General features: G+C 39.2%; 1 protein-coding gene across 15 annotated transcripts in view; it reads left to right on the forward strand.

Moving 5' to 3' along the window:
• LPP (LIM domain containing preferred translocation partner in lipoma) overlaps positions 1-16,808 on the forward strand; it is a 674,822-nt gene extending 658,014 nt beyond the window's left edge. For all 15 annotated transcript variants that reach the window (XM_055308459.1, XM_055308473.1, XM_055308464.1 and 12 more), the window contains one exon: positions 1,342-16,808. In XM_055308459.1, the coding sequence (XP_055164434.1) occupies positions 1,342-1,470 (129 nt within the window). In that variant the 3' untranslated portion in view covers positions 1,471-16,808. The remainder of the gene's footprint in view (positions 1-1,341) is intronic.
• The last annotated feature ends 4,448 nt before the right edge of the window (positions 16,809-21,256 follow it).

Raw genomic sequence — 21,256 nt, forward strand, 5'->3', positions numbered from 1 at the left:
GCAAGGAGTGGATGATTCCAAGACTGTGGTTGACTCCAGGCTCTTCATGGTGCCCAGGTGATCATAGATGTCAGCTCATTAAATAGTTACACCCATATCATTTAGGAAGTTTCCTTCTTTCTTTATTGCGATGAAGAGTTCATCTAATTCCATTGCTCAGTGTCCAAATGCCTCTAGAGCTGCAGAATATCTGCTTGCTCATTTGTGCAAAGCCAACTTCTGGGAAGCCTGGCTCCTGCAGCCTCTGGCACTGCTGGGGTATTGTAGGCGATACCCTTTCTGAGCTTCCATGTCATTGTTAGTAAAATGCAGACATGAGCCCCAGTGACCTGTTGCTCTCTTTGCAGACTGCAGAAGCAGGGCATGCAGTGGTGGTGGCCTTTTAGAATAGTTCTCCTAAAGTTAGCAAGGGCACGCACTTCCAGATGAAGTACTGTGTTTTCCTTTGCAAAGAAACTTCCATTTTCTCCAAGCTAAGGACCAAAATTTGGCTGGCTGTTACTTGACACTTTCCAAAATGGAGCTGCAGAGGTGCGAAGGACAGCGATATGGTCCTTTGATCCTTTACAGCTCTGTAGCTCCTCAAATTTGTTTCGAAGTATCTTCACATCCATTTTCCTCTTTGATCCTCCCAACCCTTGGTGAGGTAGGACATGAGGAATTATTTTCAATGACACTGGGGGAGAGCTAAGGGATGCCCCATGGGTGTAGGGGTGGGCTGTCTCCCCTTCCAACACATTCCTCTACACCACACTGTCTCCTTCAGAAAGTGCAGCAAAGCAATACTCCCAGCACACATTAGGGTTTTATTTTCCCACTACAGCTGGAACCAGGATGCAGAGCGTAATGCGGGCCCTTCGGCCCTTCTGCTTGGAAGGAGGCCTTCTACAGCTTTGCCACTGCCCAGAAACAGCCGTGGAATTCTGTCGCTGCACCTGTGCATTCCTTTTGAGAGATCCTTGGACTCATGATAAAGGGCAAAGAGGACTTAGCAGTTAGGGATCTCTTCTTGTCTTATTTTCTCTTGCTCTTGCTGTTTTCAGTGCTTAGCTGAAAACAAAACCAGTACCTGGGGCTCCCAGATCCTCAGGTTCTTCTCTTTTTGGACTCGCATTTCCTATGAAGCAACCTGAGGGGGGTGTCATTTTACCCCGTGTGTATTTATGTCCCCAAATCTCTTATTGGGTGTTGTATCCTGGGGAAGGACCAGAGGGGGCCGATGGTACGGGGAAAGGAGAGTTAGTGGCCATCTGTGGAGGCCTCAAATGGCAAGCGAAGGAGCACAGTCCTCACGCACGTTGTTTCCAGTTGCACTCACATCCCTTGCATCTGTCTTTCCAGGATTGTGGCGGTCTCCTGTCCGAAGGAGATAACCAAGGCTGCTACCCTCTGGACGGACACATCCTCTGCAAGACCTGCAACTCTGCCCGCATCAGGGTGCTCACCGCCAAAGCCAGCACCGACCTTTAAATACAGTCGCCTGCTTACCTGGTTAGTTGGTGGCGCTGAGAAGAAGGAAACACAAGAAAAAGATAAGAAAAGAAATGGGAAAATACAGGAAAGGCAATCAAGCCATGGGATAGTCTCTGTTCTTCCTCTAATATTAACCTTTCTTTAGAAGCACATAGATGATGAGATTTTTTTTTTCTTGTAAGTTCTCACCAAATACACATTTCACATTTAATCATGCAGGACCTCGATGGGCCTTTGTTCCCCAGGACTTCCACATTTTTGCACGGATTATACTCCATCCCATTCACTTCTGCATTCCTTTAACTTTTAATCCCTGTGTTTGTCTCACTTTTCATCTGGTTGAATGGCTTTTTTTAGCGTGGTATTTGCTGTCGCACAGTTTTTCCTGGGTGAGTCGGCCAACTCACAGGTGCTTTGAGGCTTGAAGGTCCCATCCTCTCAGCTCCCCGTGGCCTGGGATCAGAAAGGATAGCCATTCTTTCTCTGTGTATTGAAAAGTGCATCTTATTGCTCTAAACCAGCCATGCCCCTTGGGGGGCTAGTGGAGGGAAGGTGTGCCACGTGTGTTAGGCTACAAAGAATTTAAGCTGTAAATTACATAGGTTAAAACAAGCCCCAATTTAATTTGCAACCTAATTTGATTGGAAATTCAAAATCTCTAGTGACCAGTGGTCAGGGCTCATTTGTAAACAGATATTGGTGAGAGAGAGCCAAAATTCACTTTTTTTTTTTCTAAAGGAATTACCAGTGGGACACGCTGGAAAAAAAAAAAGCATTTGGGGGGTATTTTGAAAATCCTCTTATTATCCCACAACACCATCTTCAGAATTTCCTTTTCCATGCCACCTAGATGTAATAATACAGACAAACTTTGTTTTCTCTGGAACGTAACATTTCCAATACTGTCCCACTTTTCATCTCCGAAATACTGCCATGTTTTTTTTTTTTTAATAATATCCAAACACAACTACCAAAGTTGAGTTTTCTCTGGAGGAAGATGATTGTAAAGAACTGTCCTTATTCTTTTTTTTTTTTTTTTTTTTTGTCCCCCAGGCCCAGGTCCTTTTTGCCTGACAACTGCAAATCAGAGCACACAAAATAAAATTGTGTAGTTTTGTTTAGTTTACTTTAAAAAGACAGGAAAGCTTGAAAAAAATGTGAAACCATTTCATTACTACCATAATCCTGCCACAACTCAAATTGTATATCGTGGGGAGATGTTGTCCTATCATGGATGTGACATTTACACCACACTTTCAAAGACAATCGCTGAAAAAAAAAAATTGCTTTTTTTCTGAGCTAAAAATATGCAGAGTCTCTGCCTGGAATCTTATTCAAACTCTTACTGGGCATTGAAACGCTTGCTTGCCAACTACAGAATCATTCTATGGGTTCTGACTGGTTTCTTTTAAAGAGAGACACCCATCTTTGTAACGGCAGGTTGCCATTTTGTAAACTAATCAAATATTTTGGATTGAGATTTCTTAAACGTTTCTTCAAATCTTCCACAAGTATATACTTTTAAATTATGAAGTATTTTAAATAGACACAAAATATAAATAATAATATAATGAATCCCTGTATACATAACACCCAGTTTAAGAAATCAAATATAACAAGTAGAGTTACATTCCCTTAGGCGCCCTTCCCTGAGTCCACAAATACCTTTTTCATGATTATAAAGTGATAAAGTCGATTTTCTCTTCTGACATTTACTTTAATTTTTTATTTTAAAGCTCAGAACAGAAATGAAAAGTTATTTGTGCATGTTTTGATTTATACCCCATGCCTCAGGAACGCCAATTACATTTATTTTACTTTAGCAGAAATGATTGTAAAAATGGTTCTGTTTTCTTTTCTTTTTCTTTTTTTTTTTTTTCAATAAGAACTTCTTAAGCCTATGGTCACTAGTTCATCTAAGTTAATTTGTGGCTATTTTGCCTTGGTCACCCAAAGTGACTGCCAAAGTTACAGCTTTGCAAAGTTTTCTTGGAAAACTTTGTTTTTTTCCCCTTACTTTGCTACTCTTATCATTGGTCTTTTATTTTTCTTAATGTGAAATACAATGGGATTCATTTTGGGCAGCATGTGAATTTTTGGATACAATAGTGAAACTATATTTCTGAATTTCTGTCCTCCAAATCCAAGATCAGACATGCTGATTACCTCAAAGAGCACTGACTTTTAGACAATTGGAGAAAGAATGTAATTTGCTTGAATGGCTTCAGCAGTTTGTTTTCTATGAAATACTTCGGGGGAAACCATGTTTAGGCCCAAAGCCCAATTTATTGAGAGATGGATTTTATCTCTTGAAGAGCAGTCATATTATTATGAATTTTGCTAAAAGAGGAAAATGTATGAAATATTTATACTATAAAAATGCAATGACATTCTACTTGTTTGTTACATTTAAGTCCTCATGTAACTAAATGTTTACAAGCCAAAACATTTTAGAGAGAAAGTTATAAGAAAATGCTGTCACATACCCACCCCTGTGGCATTGCCAGAATATTGCTTGCTTTCAATCTTTATAGTACATTTTTATCACATAACCTCAGAGTATCTTTACCAAAGAGTTTTAAAGTAAATCTCTTTTTAATATAGACTTATTATACTTTTATAATAATGAATGTGCACACACACATATGCAGAAATATCTAGATTTAGATTTCTTTTCTTTCACAAGGTATAATAAGGAAAGGATCCTACATATTTTAATCCAGGATTTCTTAAGTATATGATTTATATTGCTTTCTTATCTTTTCTATTAATCATTTGGTTGAAACAATGCCAAATCACTCTTTACTCTTTTAGTTATGTGAAATTTTGCCTATAACAGAGACAGAAAGATGATATGACCTTAACGATTATAATTCTTTTGTCTTTGAGTATATTGTCTGGATTATTATTTAAATTCATAAATAATAGAAAAATCAGAGTTTATAAAAGAAAGTTTGTTAAAATATACAGGCTTTAAAAAATTGTCAAGAACACAAATATTTGGTAATTCTGTGTAATGAGAGACATGGAAAAGGAAAAAAAACCCACTATGTCATAGGCACTGCACATGGTTTCAAAATCAAATTTCTTCACTATCAGGATCCCTAGCTCACACTGACTCAATGTGGAGTCTTATTTGCAAGCAAAATTGCATTTAACCCAAATAGCATTAAACTCAAAACTAAGTCATGTGTCCCAACATAGGACATCAAGGCTTTGAGATGCTGGACATCTCTGCAGCTCAAAGATGTGGGTTCTTTTTCCTGTCGTTGATAAATTGTTTTTGTAGGGGCAACTTCTCAAATCAAAATTATGTCATTGGCTGTATGCTGACTAATGCAGCAGAGTTAACACTAACGCCGTTTTCTCGCCACACAAGATTCTGCAAAGATGTTTATGGTGATGTTTAAAGTATATAAAACTCTAACTACATTTAAACAAGTGTTTTTATTTGGGTTCAGAGGAAGAAAGAGAGCACTTTTACAATGGGGCTCTAGAAGAGGGTTTATTGAATATAGACAGGACTCTAAAAAACACAACTTAACAACAGTTTTCCTAGTTAGTAAAAACCCTATTAATGTGAACCAGCCACGAATAACAGTGTTATTTCTATTTGATATGGTTTGGGCTTCTCTTGTCAAATCTGTGCCGGCTGCCCCCTGATCCCTCCATCATCAAGTTTTGAAGGGTGTCGGGGAAATTATGGCAGCTGCTAGGGAGATCAGGGAAACACTGGTGTGACCTCCCAGCCTCTCACCACTCCTCTTGGCTTGGAAAGGCTTCTTTTCCTCATAGACATTTCTAGAAATATTGCCATTCTACCTTAGTATTTCACATTTGTAGTTTAAACAAGTGATTGTCCATCTGTTGCCTAGAGCTGCAGTACATGTGTGTTATGAATGAAATATGACAGCATGTTCCATACCCTGCTTTAGCCATCTGTAGGAAACCAGTAGGCTGAAAAAGATGTACCTCTGCAAAATGTGCCTGAAGTCCCTTTCTTGAGATCGCTCTCTCAGTGCACTTTCGTGGGAGACAATCAGAGAGCAACATGTATGTGTGCCTTATGTGTAAAGAATCTCTACACTACTACGAATACTCCAGTGGAGAGTCCATAACATTAGCAATCCTCTCCCAAATTTCCAAGATCCACTCATCAAAAAAGAAAACAAAATCCAGACAAATGTAAACTCTTTTATCTTAATGTATTCTAATAGTGTTTCTTTTCTCCTGGTCTCTCGGAGAAGTACCTTATGGATTCCTGAATTAAGAGAACACTTTTATGCCAGAAGGTGATGTTTCAGATGTTTAGTGATTATCTTTGGTCTTACTCTGATCTTAGTCAGATAACGAAGGCAGACTTCAGTATGAGCCTTTACCACCATTCAGCACATATTTACTTTTAGTAATTGTCATAGCTTTTTGGCTTGTCTGTGGTCTTAATTTAATAGTGGACAGAACCAGTTGGGAGCAGGATTGAGTTTTGAGTCATTATTATGGTATGTACAACCGTGGACATTTCAGGTTGTTATTTATGTGACAGATAGCTAGAATGAAACTCTTCTCAAGAGGCTGTTGTTTGGGGTAGCTTATTCAAACCTTAAAAAAAATTATCTGATTAAAGCTCCGCGATTTGGTGAGAATTCTTCCTCTTTTCCTCTTTGCCTCTTTTTCTCCTTCCTTCCCTTTTCATTCATGCCCTCCTTTCTTACATTCTGTCCTTCTTTTCATCCTACCTATTAATGATATTGTGGCTTGGATTTTTCACGAGTAAATTATATCAGTGCATTCTGATCTTTACGGAATTATGATCACATTAAGGGAAGAAGACGACTACCGTCAAATATATATGGCATCCATAAACCCTTCCTTTTAAAAAGGGCATATTTTCCAGATTGTATTTATTCATAAAGCAAGATGAGATAATAGAGTCTTTCAGTTTTATTTTAATGAGTTTTCATCAGGGACTTAGATCATAGAGTTCTTGGCAAATTCACTTATGACTGCCCTACTTTTCTCAGCTATATGCAAAGTGATCTTTCTAAGATTAGGTTAAGAATTTTTTTTTAAGTCCGAAGCATTTTGACTGACAAAACAATCATATTTTTAAGTGGTGTGGCATGTTATTTTATTCCTAATGAAACTTGGTAATTTTCCTGCTGGCAAGGAAAAACTATCATCCTTCTGGAATTTTTACACATATCAGCATTTTGCCTATGAGCATAATATTAAGTCCTAATAGTCGGATCACAGTATTTAACAAGGGTAGGTCAGTGCCAGAGTTTTTCCTAGATCACAGCTCACAGGCCTGTAGTATGTTTATAAAAAGCAAAAAAAGCAACCTGAGAAGAACAAGTCTGGATCTCTCAGTAAAGCATCTTGTTAAAATTCAGCTTTGAGATTCTTTTGAACTCTGGCTAGTACTGATAAAAATATGCCCTCTGTGTCCACTTCTTTTTAATTTGTTTGGAAAAAGCTTATAATTCTAGGGATATATTTCTACTTTGCGTCTCTGCTCTCACTTCTACTTTCTTTAAGTTTTCACAGGATTTACATTGACTTTCCTTTTTGAAAGGGTCATGTGTGAGGAAAGCAAAACATATTTAATATATAGTTAATTCAATACGTAAGTGAATTTGCCAAGTCTCAGTGGCTATGTTGTTTTGAAACAGAAACAGAGTTTTGTGCAGTTTTGGTTTTCGTTCATTCGTTTGTTTGTTTGTTTTTAACCTGTCTCCACGTAGAGTGGGATTCAGAAGACAAAGGAGGGATTTAAGAAAAGGGACAGTCTACAATTAAAATGATGGCTGGAGAGTTTTTGTAAAGTATAACTCTGAAAACATCAGAGGGGTTTTAGGGATCAGCAATTGTAGTTGTTTGAACAAGTAAAATATTTATACTTCCAAGCTTACTATGTATTGAAAAATCACTGTAGATAACAATATTTTTTCCCTTGTCAGAAGAAAGTGAAATGACAGCAGCTGCTAGGCCCCACAACATGGATCAGAGCTACTCCAGAACTTTATAATGCATGTCTTTTCATCCCCTCCAAGAGAGGGGCATAGCTCATGCTCAGCCTGAAAGATGGTGATACATATTCTTGGGCACACCGCACTGCACCCTAAGCATCTCTGAAGGTTAGAGGTTTCTGCTTTCACTCATGAAAGGTTTTATCCCTTTCCAGTACTTGCCTGATGATGACAGTAAGTAGAAGCTTTTAGATCTGTGGTTCTCTTGTTGAAACCCAATCATCCACTAATCTGTAATGCCATCCCTAAACATCCAAATTATAACTTATTTAGACTAGTTTTCTCTTTTTTAGTTGCAAACACAGAAAATTAACTTTATCTTACTAACTTTAAAAGAAAGAAATATAAAATGGCCTATCTTCCTTTAAAAGGACACTTACTCCTTTCTCTATTTTACTTTTCTTCCCCTTGTACAAAAAGTTATAGACACTATTTAGTTATCCAACAGGCATGTGTGGCTTATTTTGTGGAAAGTGGTATGGAAGATGCATTTTTGTTAAATTCATGAACATTTCCTCTTAAAATCACATAAAAAAATTACTAAAATCTTTGGTCTTTATTTCTGATTGTTACTTAATTTATCCACAGTCTAACCACACTAATACATCACTAATACATATCTCTATTTCCAAGCCTTTGTTATAAACAAAAATTAATATTCTGCAAATGAAAAGTTATACATACTAGAGAGAGGAGAAAACCTATAGCTAATTCTTTTGTAATAATTTAAGATACTGGCATTAATCTTTCCTTACAATACACCTTTTTAAATTTTTCCAAGCTACTCATTAACTTAGGGGCAAGAGAAAACCTTATTCATTTAACTCTGATAGACATTTAACTGACCCAAATGGCAGCCTTATTAAACAACCCATATAATGGATTCAGTCAACCTGTCACTGACCGTAGCTTCTAGTTCACTTCTAAACACCAGAAGTAGAATGATTTACCAAGAATAAGACAGATGTCGCTATATCGTCTTGTGTTCTACACTAGCATTGAGGGTTATAGCTGACCCCAGACATCCTTTGGTGGTGTTGCCAGACAAATATAGAATCATGGGCCTTTTAAGAATCTGAATCTCTTCTGTTATTTTGCTACCAAGTCACCATCTCATTTCCTAGACCTGGCCAGTATGTAGTACTGTTCCCAGCAGTCCATTCTACTATTATGGCAACTCTTTTCTACAAAAGTTCTTTCTCCTGCTGCATATAATTTTTTCTGCAGGGCTTTGCAAAAATGATTCTAATGTCTAAATCTTTACTTCAAGATCAGATATCACTAACTCTTTCAACTCTCTCCCATTTATTGACATGATGTCAAGTCCAATCACCCTACTGCTTCTCCTTTGAACAGTTGTATAAATAGTTTCTATTTCACTCTACTTGATGAGGCTTAATAATCACCTTGGGTCAGGCTAGGTGGAAAAACTTTGTTCTGGAGTTGAAAAGTAAATGGACTTGAAGTCACCCAAAAGAAACTGATAGCCAATGTGGAAATTTCCACCAAGGACTCAGACTCAGGAGAGTGGAAGGCGAGAGTGGAAGGCAGATGAGGCTAGATCTTCCATGTGTACAAAACAGACCTTTTACTTTGTGTCCTATTTTTCGATGTAGCCAAAATTAAAGTCATTCTGAAAACAAGAATCAAGGTAACTTGTATGCCATCCATGAGATTCCCACTTCTTGGTTAATGTTTATAAAGTCTCTTTAAACCTACTCTTCCTTTTGTCTCTGTCTTCTCAGAAATAACACATTTTTTTTTGCCCATGTTCCCATACTGAATGCGGAAAAAGAGTTCTGGCTACTTTCTAGGTTTAACATAAATACGTACTTGCTAATTGATTTTGAGATTCACTTCCATTCTTTTGTTCTCCGATGTTTGTACCTAGAGATGTTGCACTTTAGACCAGGCAAACAGCTTCCCTACATGATCAATTAGGAACTATTCTTAGGAGTCCGTATTTCTCTTTATTTTGTCTTTTTAACCTTTCTAACATGTAAACCTCTGCGTATATCCTAGAAGCTACCCTACATGGCAGTCCAACATCCCTTTCTCATATTAATTTAATAATTACTATAATAGAATCAGCCCCTAAGTAACTTTGATTCGGTCCAGTTGCAATAAGATCAAACAGGTTCAATATGTTTCAGGACAATAGCATTAAGAAGGGTACTGCTTTCTAGTGGCATCAGTAGGGCTTCGTTGAGGAGGGAAACTTGGTAAGAAATATTGAACTGACTCATTGAGTTAATGTGGAAACGCTGAAGGAAGACTATTTAAGGCACTAGAAACAACAGAAAAGCACAAGCTATCCTTACAAAAGACCCTCTACTTTAAGTATTATGAATTCTGGAATTTCCTTAACAGGAGAAAAACTTTCCAGATATTCAGGGTCAATGGGAAGGTAAAAGATATAGAGGAAATCTAATTCAATTGCTATTTTCTATCTTGCCTCTTTATAATTGTAAGATAGGATGACTGCCAAAATATAAACCAGCACATACATTATGAACAGGAAGCTTTATAACAGATTACTCTCGGAGCAAACACATGTGTCTTTTGAACCCTGCAAGAGAAGAAGCAAGTCATCCTTATTTTCCTATGACTTTAGGTCAACGGTTGGAAAGGACCCAGCCATCATCTATTCCACTTGGTGTTAAAATTCCCTTGCCAATTCACTGCTAAGTGACAATCCAGACTCTGCTTAAGCATCACCTGCATCAACAAGCTCATGATTTCTTCTCCCAGGTGCCACACAAAACTAATCTTTAGTACACAGTAAAATGTTCTTCTTCCCTTCATTTTCCTTCCACATATACTTGTTTTCATCTTGGGAACACATTACTGTAAAAGGGAAGCCTTCATTATTAGCTAAAGATGACAAAAACCTTTTAAAAAATCCTTAAAAATGGTCTGAAGGATTTTCTGAGGGTCAGGTTTTGGAGTTTACGAGTATTTTGTTGTTGTTGTTGTTGTTATTTTCTAACTCAAAAGACAAAGTGTTCCGACAGTTGGTACGTAGCTTTTTGGCCTCCCCCAGTGACCAACCCATGAACAGTCCACTCCAGTTACCTGGCCTGCTGCTAATGACCTTGAAATGTTGAAACGTGCCTGCCCCTGATCTCCACTTCTAAAAAGGAAGAAGTCAAAAGCAAAAGAGAGTAGTTCTGTCGAAAGTCTTTACTTCTGTCCAGTTGTTGTTTGCCAAAGGAAATTCGTCCCTGGGGGAAGGGGTGACATTATGTTGTGGTCTTAGGCAAAAGTGTACAGATTCTCTTATCAGCACCCGGGGTTCCCATGCACCGCCAGTAGTGCCCCTCCCCAGCTTTGAATTAGAGAGCCCTGTCGGCAGAATCTGTCATCAGTCTCCCGGGCAGGACCTGGGGGTGGCTTTCTGAGCTCTAAAATAATAATTCCTAAGAGAGCTTACAAACTGCTTTCACACATGAAACAGCCCTGGGAGGAAGGTTATTAATAGCCCTATCCTAGAAGAGAGAGCCGAGGCTCGGAATCGTTAAGTGACTTGCCAAAAGCGATACAGCTGGTAAGTGGCAGATCTGGGGACACAGCCAGGTCGTGCAAGTCCAGTGCTCTCTCCAGTGGCCACTCTCAGGGCACAGACTACCTCAGAGCACAGTATATGCTTCACACACACTCGTGTGCCCTGCTCAAAGGCAGCCAGGGCAGTTCTCATAGACCATTAGAGATCTCAGGTGGCAAAGCCACGTGTGCCCGGTGCTGCCTTGCCATCCTGCGTGCAGGGTCTGTGTCATCCTGTGGGAAACTACTAGGCATTCTATCATCTGATCCGACATCAGCACTGTGATGATGTCAGTGGGGGAAGGCCACCGCCAAGAACAAACAGCTGTGCCACCGAAGCACACTGCAGCAAATTTCCCCGGAGACGGTTGGTTTACTTTACATTAAGGGGAAAACTCTGGAACTGTGAGGTTCAGCATATCAACCAAGATTGTATCATTTCGAATGCGGCAGAGGGCAGAGGCGACTCGGTCCTTAAGACAGTCTCTCTCCCGGGGGTTACGATTTATGCCCCGCAGAGATGGAAAGTGCTGGAGGTAAGCAATGCCTATTATTCTCCTTCTCAGTTCACATTTATTGAGGCCCCACAGAGTATGTCACTGCACCAGGCATTTCCCAACCACCTTACCAACCCATGACCTTGAAATGTCTGGGAGCAAAGGCAGCAGGACCGAATGCAGCCTCCCTATTTGGTGTTTGCCCTTTGGCAGACGGGGCTTCCCAGGCCATCGTGGTTTTGTGATCTGTGTGTGCTTACTCCAGGGAGTTTGGTACTGTGTTGTCCCCAGGATGCTCGCTTGTAAGCCACTGTGTATATTCTAGAAGCTACCCTACATGGCAGACCAACAACCCGCCATTCCTTCCCTTGAGCTGCATCTCTCAGGAAGATGTGCCTTTTGATGGGTGCTCTTAGGTTTTTATTTCCTCCCATTTCTCATTATAGTTGTTTGGCTTCAAGTTAAAGTCGGTGAACTGATTGAAAGATGTTCTCTCTTCATCTGAGTTAAACCTCCTGCAGGAAACCTTTAAAATGATCTCATCTAGGGGATCCCTGGGTGGCGCAGTGGTTTGGCGCCTGCCTTTGGCCCAGGGCGTGATCCTGGAGACCCGGGATCGAGTCCCACGTCGGGCTCCCGGTGCATGGAGCCTGCTTCTCCCTCTGCCTGTGTCTCTGCCTCTCCCTCTCTCTCTGTATGACTATTGTAAATAAAAAAAAAAAAATTAAAAAAAAAATGATCTCATCTAATAAGCTTTCTAAGCTTTTCCCTCCCTAGAAGCTACCATCCATCAAGCCACTCTCTCCCTCTGCTTATTCCCTGGGATTAATGAGGGCCAAGTTAAGTCACAAATGCCTCTCACTCCTTTCCACACTTCACACCTGGAATACAAAGGACGTGCCAGCGGGGCCAGCAGGGTAGTACCCTTGGCAGAAATGGCAACAGTCAGAGCTTGGAAAAAGGAGCCTTGTCTTCCAGTGAGGCTTGATCAATGCTCTGGCTGACGCAGTGGAGAGCAATTCTTGTAGGATAGATGGAGTATCTCCACCCAAGAGCGGGTGAGTAGAGAGAGAAGAATTTTGAGAACTCTCGAGAATTATCTAGGTGAGTACACCTGGGTAGGGACATCCATGAGTGGAACCTGTGACATCTCCTCAGCAGGAACAAAAGGGCAGGGAGGCAGTGAAGATGAAGAAGCAGCCCTTTAAAAAAAAAAAAAAGGGAGTCACAAACCCTGATCTCCCTTTACATAATGTAAGGAAAATTATGAATAAAACTTTTCCTTCCTCCATTCTGCATGATACAGTCCTCCATATGTAGGGAAAACACAATTGCGTTGTCTTTAAAACACACCCGTGCACGTGCGTGCACACCCTCTCACACATATGCACATACAAGCATCTTCCAAGAAAGCTGATCCTTCAAAAAAAGAAATCTTATTTTAAAACACTTGGGTTTTTCAGGCCGGGAAATTAATAATTCCTAGACCTGACCCATTTTTGTGGCTGCCAAAAAGGAAAAGAAAAAGCTCTTTAAATTTTGTATGGATCCATTTATCTCTTAAAATATGCCAAAGCAATTTGAGGTGGGGGTGGAAACGAAAGTATTTATCACTCCTGCTTGATTCTCTCTTTACATCTCTATCTGTGGGGAAAAGGGTAAAGACTCTTCCTGGGCTGTTGTTATTGATGCATCGTGTTATCACCTTGGAAGATGCCTGCTTGCTCCCTGCCAAGAGGAGAGTATCACACTTGCTCTCCTAACTTCATTTACTCTATCACAAGGGAGTAAATATTAAGTCTGGATGTCTTTCCTCACAAAATTATTTAATGCCATTTCTGAACTGCTTTAGAACATGCAAAAAGGGGAGAGCTAGTTTTTCTTGGATACATGTCTCCTTTCTTTTCTTTCTTGGGAGACTTAAATCTAAAGGGGGAAAAAATCCAATACCTTCTCATCTCTTTTTCTCTGTGGGTGACAGCTGATGATCACTTAGGAACCATAAGCCAGAAGTAGGAGAAGAGCATAGCCGGGTTATGATGTATCTGCCAACGTGTTTCATTCCTTCAAACACAGACTTCAGAGGAAACGGGATTCTTAGCAGTTAAATGCCAACAATAGAAATGGCCTGATTTTAATTTCAAATAGTAAAAGGCAAGTTGATATTTAGGCAGTGTTTGCATTTTACTAACCCTTCTGCCGATTTTTTAGATGAATGCCAAGCACATCAGTGTATCAGGGAGAAATTGCCAGAAAGAGCCAAAGTGCCTTAGACCTCTCTCATTAGGTTGAAGCTGGTATGCACCCTACCAGCCTTCTCACTGCGCTGAAATGTCAGAATTGAGATGCATCCTTTGAGGAAAGAGACTTAAAACCCTGGAAGTTAAATCCTGTCACCAGTACATGTAGCAAAGTAGTTGCGAAATCACGTTTCAATGACTTTCTCCCTTTTACTCCCCATCCATTCTCTTGGGAAAGCTGATAAGCAAATTATCCAAGAATTATTTCCTTATTAAACAAAGTTAGAATCTCCCCGCCCCTCCAAGTCTGAATTCTCCCCTTGTTCTTTTTCAGGAAACATGAAATAGCAAACAGAACTAAAGATGCCACTTGATTGTCTGATCCTTTGGCATGACTAAAATTATCCAGTGATTGAATGTGCCTTAAGTGAAAATTTAAACTTAGATGCAGAATTTTCACAGCTGGACGCCGTGGTAATTTCTGCCAGGTTATCTGTGCAGGGAACCACTTTGTTTTTGTTTTGTCTTTTAAACTCCACGTTTATCATTAGTTTAGCAGATTTGGGGCTCTCTCTCTCTCTCTCTCTCTCTCTCTCTACTGGGAATATGTGCAATTGTGAGACGCACCCAAAAAAAAAAAGAAGGGAAAGAACTTTCTGAGTGGCAAATCTGTGCCATGAAGGAGACGTGACATGGAGATGCAGAGCCCGAGGATAGTAATTTTTCGGAGCTGTACACACGAGCTTTTATTTCATGGCTTTGTCACCGGCTTTTCTCCTTCTGTGCCGTCACCTTTGAGAAATACGATGCCACCTTCTCCAAGTCTGCCTTTTTAACAGCTACAGTTGAGTTGGCAAGACTTCCCCAGCTCTGAATATAGCCATTTGCCGACTCCGGCCTCTTTGCGAGACTGACTCAAATCTGTGATCTTCTGTTCAGCATACACATCAGCAAAGTGAGAAGATGAGCACTAAATATAGGCTCTATTAACTTTACTTTTAGACTTACTGCCTTCAAAAAGTGCCTATTCTGAGAAACATAAACGTTATTCCTACATATGTATGTACACACGGTACCCAGAGTCATACTGTGCAGCCTTCAAAAACATACCATCTCGAAGAGTAGGTGCTAAGATAAGGGACGCTTGCCAAATGGAAGAAAGTCACTCATTTCCAATATCCCCTCTCGAGTGGCACCGTGGAACAGGCTGCAAACACATTCCCTGAGCATTCCTTGCTGATACAGCCACTTTATATTTATATCCGACTGGATGGTGGCATACTGCTGAGGCTTCCTGTACTCTGCTACCAGGGAGTATATGCTGCATGGAATTGGAATATTTAGTCAAAAAAAAAAAACCGACATTGTTTAAGAGAATTAATAGAGCCCAGGATCTGTATTAGGATATGCGTCATATGTGTGTTTTATAAACTAAGCATTGGTGGGTTTAGAATGTCAGCACATTTTTTTCCTCCTTTTATCTCACAGGCTAACATCAGTGAAAAGGGAAGAAAAGTCTTGGCTGTGAGGATTGGAGGCTCAGGGGGCCAAATGTCCTTGCCAGATCCTTAGAGCATCTTTACTTTGACTCCTAAAAATAGTAGCATATGTTATCGAGTGGCTTTTGTTTCCATAGTTCTGCCATGGGCACTGCAAGCACAGATCCTGCTGATGGAGCAGCAGCACAGCCTAGACCGAAGGACTCTTATCCAGGTGTGGCAGTAGGAGAGGGTCCAGGGAAATAGGACGAGGTAGACCGTGCATGATTTTAGGAAAAGGGTTGAAGGGAGGACGTGCTTCCAAAAAAGATCTTTCTCAATGTGTCGTCTGACTCAACCAGCTGGCAAATTACACTTGCCAAGTCGCTCTCTTTCCTTCTAAGTCATTTGGCTCCATGTTCATTTGAATACGCCTCTCCTTTGGGAAAGAGAGATGCCTCCAGTTAGCCTCTCTCCAAGGAAGCTCTTGACGTCGTCTTGGTCACAAAGTTATCTCCTGCCCCACCCACTTTCACCAAAAGGAAGTAAGGAGGGACGAGCTATAGGAGACGGTTTCCATGGCACTGCAGTCAGCCACCATTCTGCCTTCCATATAAGGAGCCCCCCTACATACACCAGGGATGAGGCTGGAACAGATTACTGTTGCATAATCTTGAGTGTGGACCACCCTGCTTTAGCTGTCATTTTATGAGACCAGTTGGCTCCTTGGAGAAAGAGTGATACTCTTCACTAAAAATGTCTACTCTTCCTGTTGACGTTCGTTTTCTGTTTTTACCTTATCCAATTTCAACACTAGTCATTTTCTATTTTTTAGAGAATCAGATGTTAGTGCTAGATAAGGGTTGAAGAATCTCTGTGTGGTATCAGAAGAAGTATTAGGATACGGGGTTTTTCTCCTTGGGAACAAGACAGATGCAAGGAAAGAGACAATAGAGCTCTCTGTCCAGGTTTCAACCTGATGACCATGACTATGAGAGATAGTTTTGTGTAAATGTTAAGTGGTACTTACAAGTGGACAAAGAAAAGAGAAGGGGGAGACAGAGGCCAGATTTTCTCTCTACTAGGAACAAGAACTTCATGAGGTAGAGCATAGCCCCACCACGATCAGCTGCTAGTCAGTAGAACATTCCTTGACTTAGGGAAAGCCACATGAAAACCTAGAGGGAATATGCCTTTTTTCACATGTGTGCTACTGACAGAGCCATGATATTCCTAAAATATAGGTTTCTCTTTCTTATTTTATTCTTAACAAATCACATTTCTCCACTACATCATGAACCATCACTGACATCCAAAATAACCCACATGATTCCTTATGAAAATAAGAGCATAAAACCTGTTATAAGCAAGTGATTTGGGTATTTTCTTTGTATTTACGTATTATCCAATTATATGAAAACATTTCTATTTACCTTCTGTTTTTCTCAATTATGTTTTTCTAATGCTCTTTAAGAATGAATATGAAAATGATATTCTTTTTTTCTGTAAAAGAACTGCATCTCCTTTATTATATTTAGAAATCCAATAAACTTCTTATTACATATACTTGTCTTTGTGTGGAATTCTTTTTGAGTTGGATAATCCTGGTTTCCTTTCTTCTGACCCCTTTTACTGTGATTCATTTTTTATATCATTTGCTTTCCAGATGGTCTTCTGAGAAGGGAATGCCTCTCAGAGCAAAAATGATGCCAACAAGAGTATGAAGGCACCCACTCTCCTCCACTAACAGCACAGAAGATCTTAAGGTTGGACATGTTCTAAAATTACTTGACCACTCCTTGTCTTAACCTTACAAGTAAAGGTTTTTTTGCCTTTAAAGCTGGATACAAGCAAATGGGTCCCTACGTATGGGGGTGGGAGGTCTCCACTTAGCACCAACCCTGGCTGGCTGACTTTTCCTCACTTCTTCTCATATGTACTGTGTTTTCTTCTCAAACACCAAGAATCTGCTTTGTACTAGGCATCTTGAAGGATATGGGTATATATAAGACAATTCCTGCTTTCAAGACTTCTATAGTCTACTAGAGGTGATAGATATACATACATATGGGGAAAGGAAAGAAAGACTAAGGAAGGCACTTGAGAGAGTAATTTAGCATTTTCAAAACTTTCACTGTTCATTGTATCATTTTTAACAACTCTGTGATCCGGAATTATTTTCACCTACATTTTAAAGATGAGAATGAAAGACATAAAGTTAATAACCCAACATGACCATTGACTAAAAGCTTTTTTTTTCTTTTATTAAGCAACAGGTCTATAAGAGAACCCAGTCCACTGCTTTATCCACTAAACCTTTAGTGTGACTAGGAGAGAGAGAGACTACGTGAAAGTCTTCCATAAAATTCAGAAAAGAGTATCTCTCCTTCCCACTTAGACCTTGGGTTTCTTCTCTCCAGCATCGCGTGTCAGCCTACTAATGCTGGGGGAATCTGAGAACACAGATGCAAGAAGCCTGCACACAAAAGGCCACTATTTAAAAAAAAAAAAAAAAGTATTTATCTGAGATAGAGAGAGTTGGGGGAGGGTTGCAGGAGGGGAAGGGCAGAGAGAGAGAGAGAGAGAGAATCTCAAGGAGACTCCCCACTGAGTGCAGAGCCTGACTCAGGGCTTGGCCTCACAACCCTGAAATCATGGCCTGAGCCAAAACCAAGAGTCAGATGCTCTACCAACTGAGCAACCCAGGCACCCCAAGAAGCCAGCATTTTTAAAGATGCCGGACATAAGAAAGTTTTTTGAATAAGTGAATAATAGCCAAATCACTTGGATTCAGGGTATTTATAATTTCTTCCAAAAAAAATTGTCAATAATAATGAAGGGCATATAACATATGATCTTGTCTTCTCTTTCCTTTTCTCCTATTCCTCATTTTCTGTTCTGTGGCCCCCTTCTGCTCTCTGTATTCTAACACTAGCAACACATACATTCATTTGTCCTATTCACAGACTGTGAGAGCACGAAGGCCCCTTAGAGCGCTTTTACTCTGATCTTGTGAGGGAATACCAAGTCCCAAAGACATGAAGGGATTTATTCAAGATCACAAAATAATTTAATGTCAAGGCTGGATCTTGAGTCCAGTGCTATCATACTGATGATTTTAATGATGTGGAAGAAAGTGAGAAGAATGTTCTATAATTTACATTTCTACGAAAAAAATAAAGACATTAGAAATAAAAACAGAGAAGGCTCAATACCCGTAGATCCCAATAAAAGAAATTCTAAAAGAAAATAAACCAAGAAGGAATATCAGTGATGCAACAGGGTGATGAGCAAACAAAATGGCAACCATATAGCTTAACGTCCAATAAGTTAGGTATATCCTAGGAATTATGAGAACAGTTGAACTTTAAAATATAATTTATAATTGTAATATTATTTGCCACATTCACAGAACAAAATAGAAAAGTCTTGTGATCCTATCTCAATGGATGCAGAAATAGGATGTAATAAAAGCATAATTTAAAAAAAAAGATCCTTAGCAAACTAGGAATAGAAACTTCCTTCACTGAGTAAAGGCTATGAAAAAATTACCCCAGGGATCCCTGGGTGGCGCAGCGGTTTGGCGCCTGCCTTTGGCCCAGGGCGCGATCCTGGAGACCCGGGATCGAATCCCACGTCGGGCTACCGGTGCATGGAGCCTGCTTCTCTCTCTGCCTGTGTCTCTGCCAATCTCTGTGTGTGTGTGTGTGTGTGTGACTATCATAAATAAATTTTTAAAAAAAATTAAAAAAAAGAAAAAATTACCCCAAATAGTGAAACATTACAAGTAATTCTAAATCATAAACAAGAGAAAGATATCTACTATCACCACTTCCATTCAGTTTTGTACTGAGGACTTTAGTCAGTACAGTTATATTAGAAACATGGATGAAATTTATAAAAAATGGAATGTAAGAAGCAAAACCATCATCAATCATAGATGATATTAGTATAGGAAATGGGAAACCCAAAACAGGCATATAATTAGCATTCAAAAGCTTAACAAATTTTGCTAGCTATAATGTTAATATACCCAAAAAATGTGTTTTATTTCTGTGCAATAGCCACAAAAAGTTAGATGATGTATTTTGAATAAATCATATAAAATAGTCACAAAAAATGTAAAGTACCTAAGAATATCTTTTTTTAAAATGTAGAATACCTTAATGAAGAAAATCATAAAATTTTACTGAAAAACATTTAAGGAGATCTAAAGAAATGGAAAGTTAGACCATATCCAAAATAGGGAAATATACCATAAACATATAAACTCTCCTTAAATTGATCCACAGACTTAATGGATTTCTAATCTAAATCCCACCAAATTTTTCTATTGACTTTGACAAGCTGATTATAAAATTTACTCAGAAAAACAAATGCTAAAATACTTGAGACATTTTTGAAGAATAAGGATAATTTTCTTTACCAGATAAAACCTTACATAAAGCTGTGGTCATTAAGGAGTGTATTATTTGTATAAAAAAAGACAAATATAAAAAAAAGACAAATATACAAATGGACCACCGTTAAGAATCCTAAAACAAAACCATTAATTTATTGTTACTTAATATATGACATAGATGATACTGCAGATCACTGTGGAAGGAGTAGATGCTGAGATAATTGGTAACATCTCATCCCTACCTCATGTAGACAAAACTTTAAGATCTACTAAAAAAATTTTTATGGCTTTTAGGTTACAAAGGATTTCTTGAACAAAGTAAAAAACATTAAAACTATAAATAAAAGGACGGATCATTTAGACCTCACTAAAATTAAGAAATGTAGTTAATCAAAAGATTCATAAATAGATTCAAGCTGGGAAAAGCTATTTGCCAGACATGAAACAAAGGGTTACTATCCAGAAACTACAAAGAATTCCTAAGAAAAAGAAATTCAATAGAAAAATGGGCACAAGAACAGATATTATTTCATGGAAGGGGAAACACACATGGCTAATTGACCTATGAAAGAACATTTAAGTCAGTCATTAGGGAAATGCAAATTAAAACCAATGTGAGTTACCATTGTATATCAACCAAATCAGCAATAATCTGAAAGTCTGATAACGTCAAGTATTGGAGATATAATGTGGAATAGTGGTTATTTACATGCAATATTGGTGGGAGTGAAAATTGTTAAAATCACTTTGGAAATCAATTTAGCATTATCTAATAAAGATGAAGACGGGGATCCCTGAGTGGCGCAGCGGTTTGGCGCCTGCCTTTGGCCCAGGGCGTGATCCTGGAGACCCAGGATCGAATCCCACGTCAGGCTCCCGGTGCATGGAGCCTGCATCTCCCTCTGCCTGTGTCTCTGCCTCTCTCTCTCTCTCTGTGTGTGACTATCATAAATAAATAAAAATTAAAAAAAAAAAGATGAAGACGTGCAAATCCTATAACCAACAGTTCCACTCATGACCATGTACCCCAGAGGCAAGTACAAAGATATAAAAAGTGCTGTATGGTTTATTAATGGCAAAAAGCTGAAGATAATACAAATCTCCATCTGAGGCTGATTAATCAGTAAATAATAGTATATCTCTATAATAGAATAATATATAATTGAACATTAATGAATGTACTCTAGGCTGAGTAACTTGATATGGTTGGTCAGTCTTCAGAAACATAATATTAGAGGGAAAAAACTATTTTAAGGGACAAATATATTCTTATAATTTATCGAAATTAAAAAATAAGCAAAACTAATAATACTGTCTGAGGGTCTATACATAGAGGAACAAGATAAAAGGAGAAAGATGCGATTGGTGAAAGACATAGGGGAACTTCAGGGGTGTTATTAAGAGCAGATTCCTTGGGATCCCTGGGTGGCGCAGCGGTTTGGCACCTGCCTTTGGCCCAGGGCGCAATCCTGGAGACCCGGGATCGAATCCCACGTCGGGCTCCCGTGCATGGAGCCTGCTTCTCCCTCTGCCTATGTCTCTGCGCCTCTCTCTCTCTCTCTGTGACTATCATAAATAAATAAATAAATAAATA

The sequence above is a fragment of the Nyctereutes procyonoides genome, unplaced genomic scaffold (genome assembly GCF_905146905.1).
Source record: "Nyctereutes procyonoides isolate TBG_1078 unplaced genomic scaffold, NYPRO_anot_genome, whole genome shotgun sequence".
Lineage (NCBI taxonomy): Eukaryota > Metazoa > Chordata > Mammalia > Carnivora > Canidae > Nyctereutes > Nyctereutes procyonoides.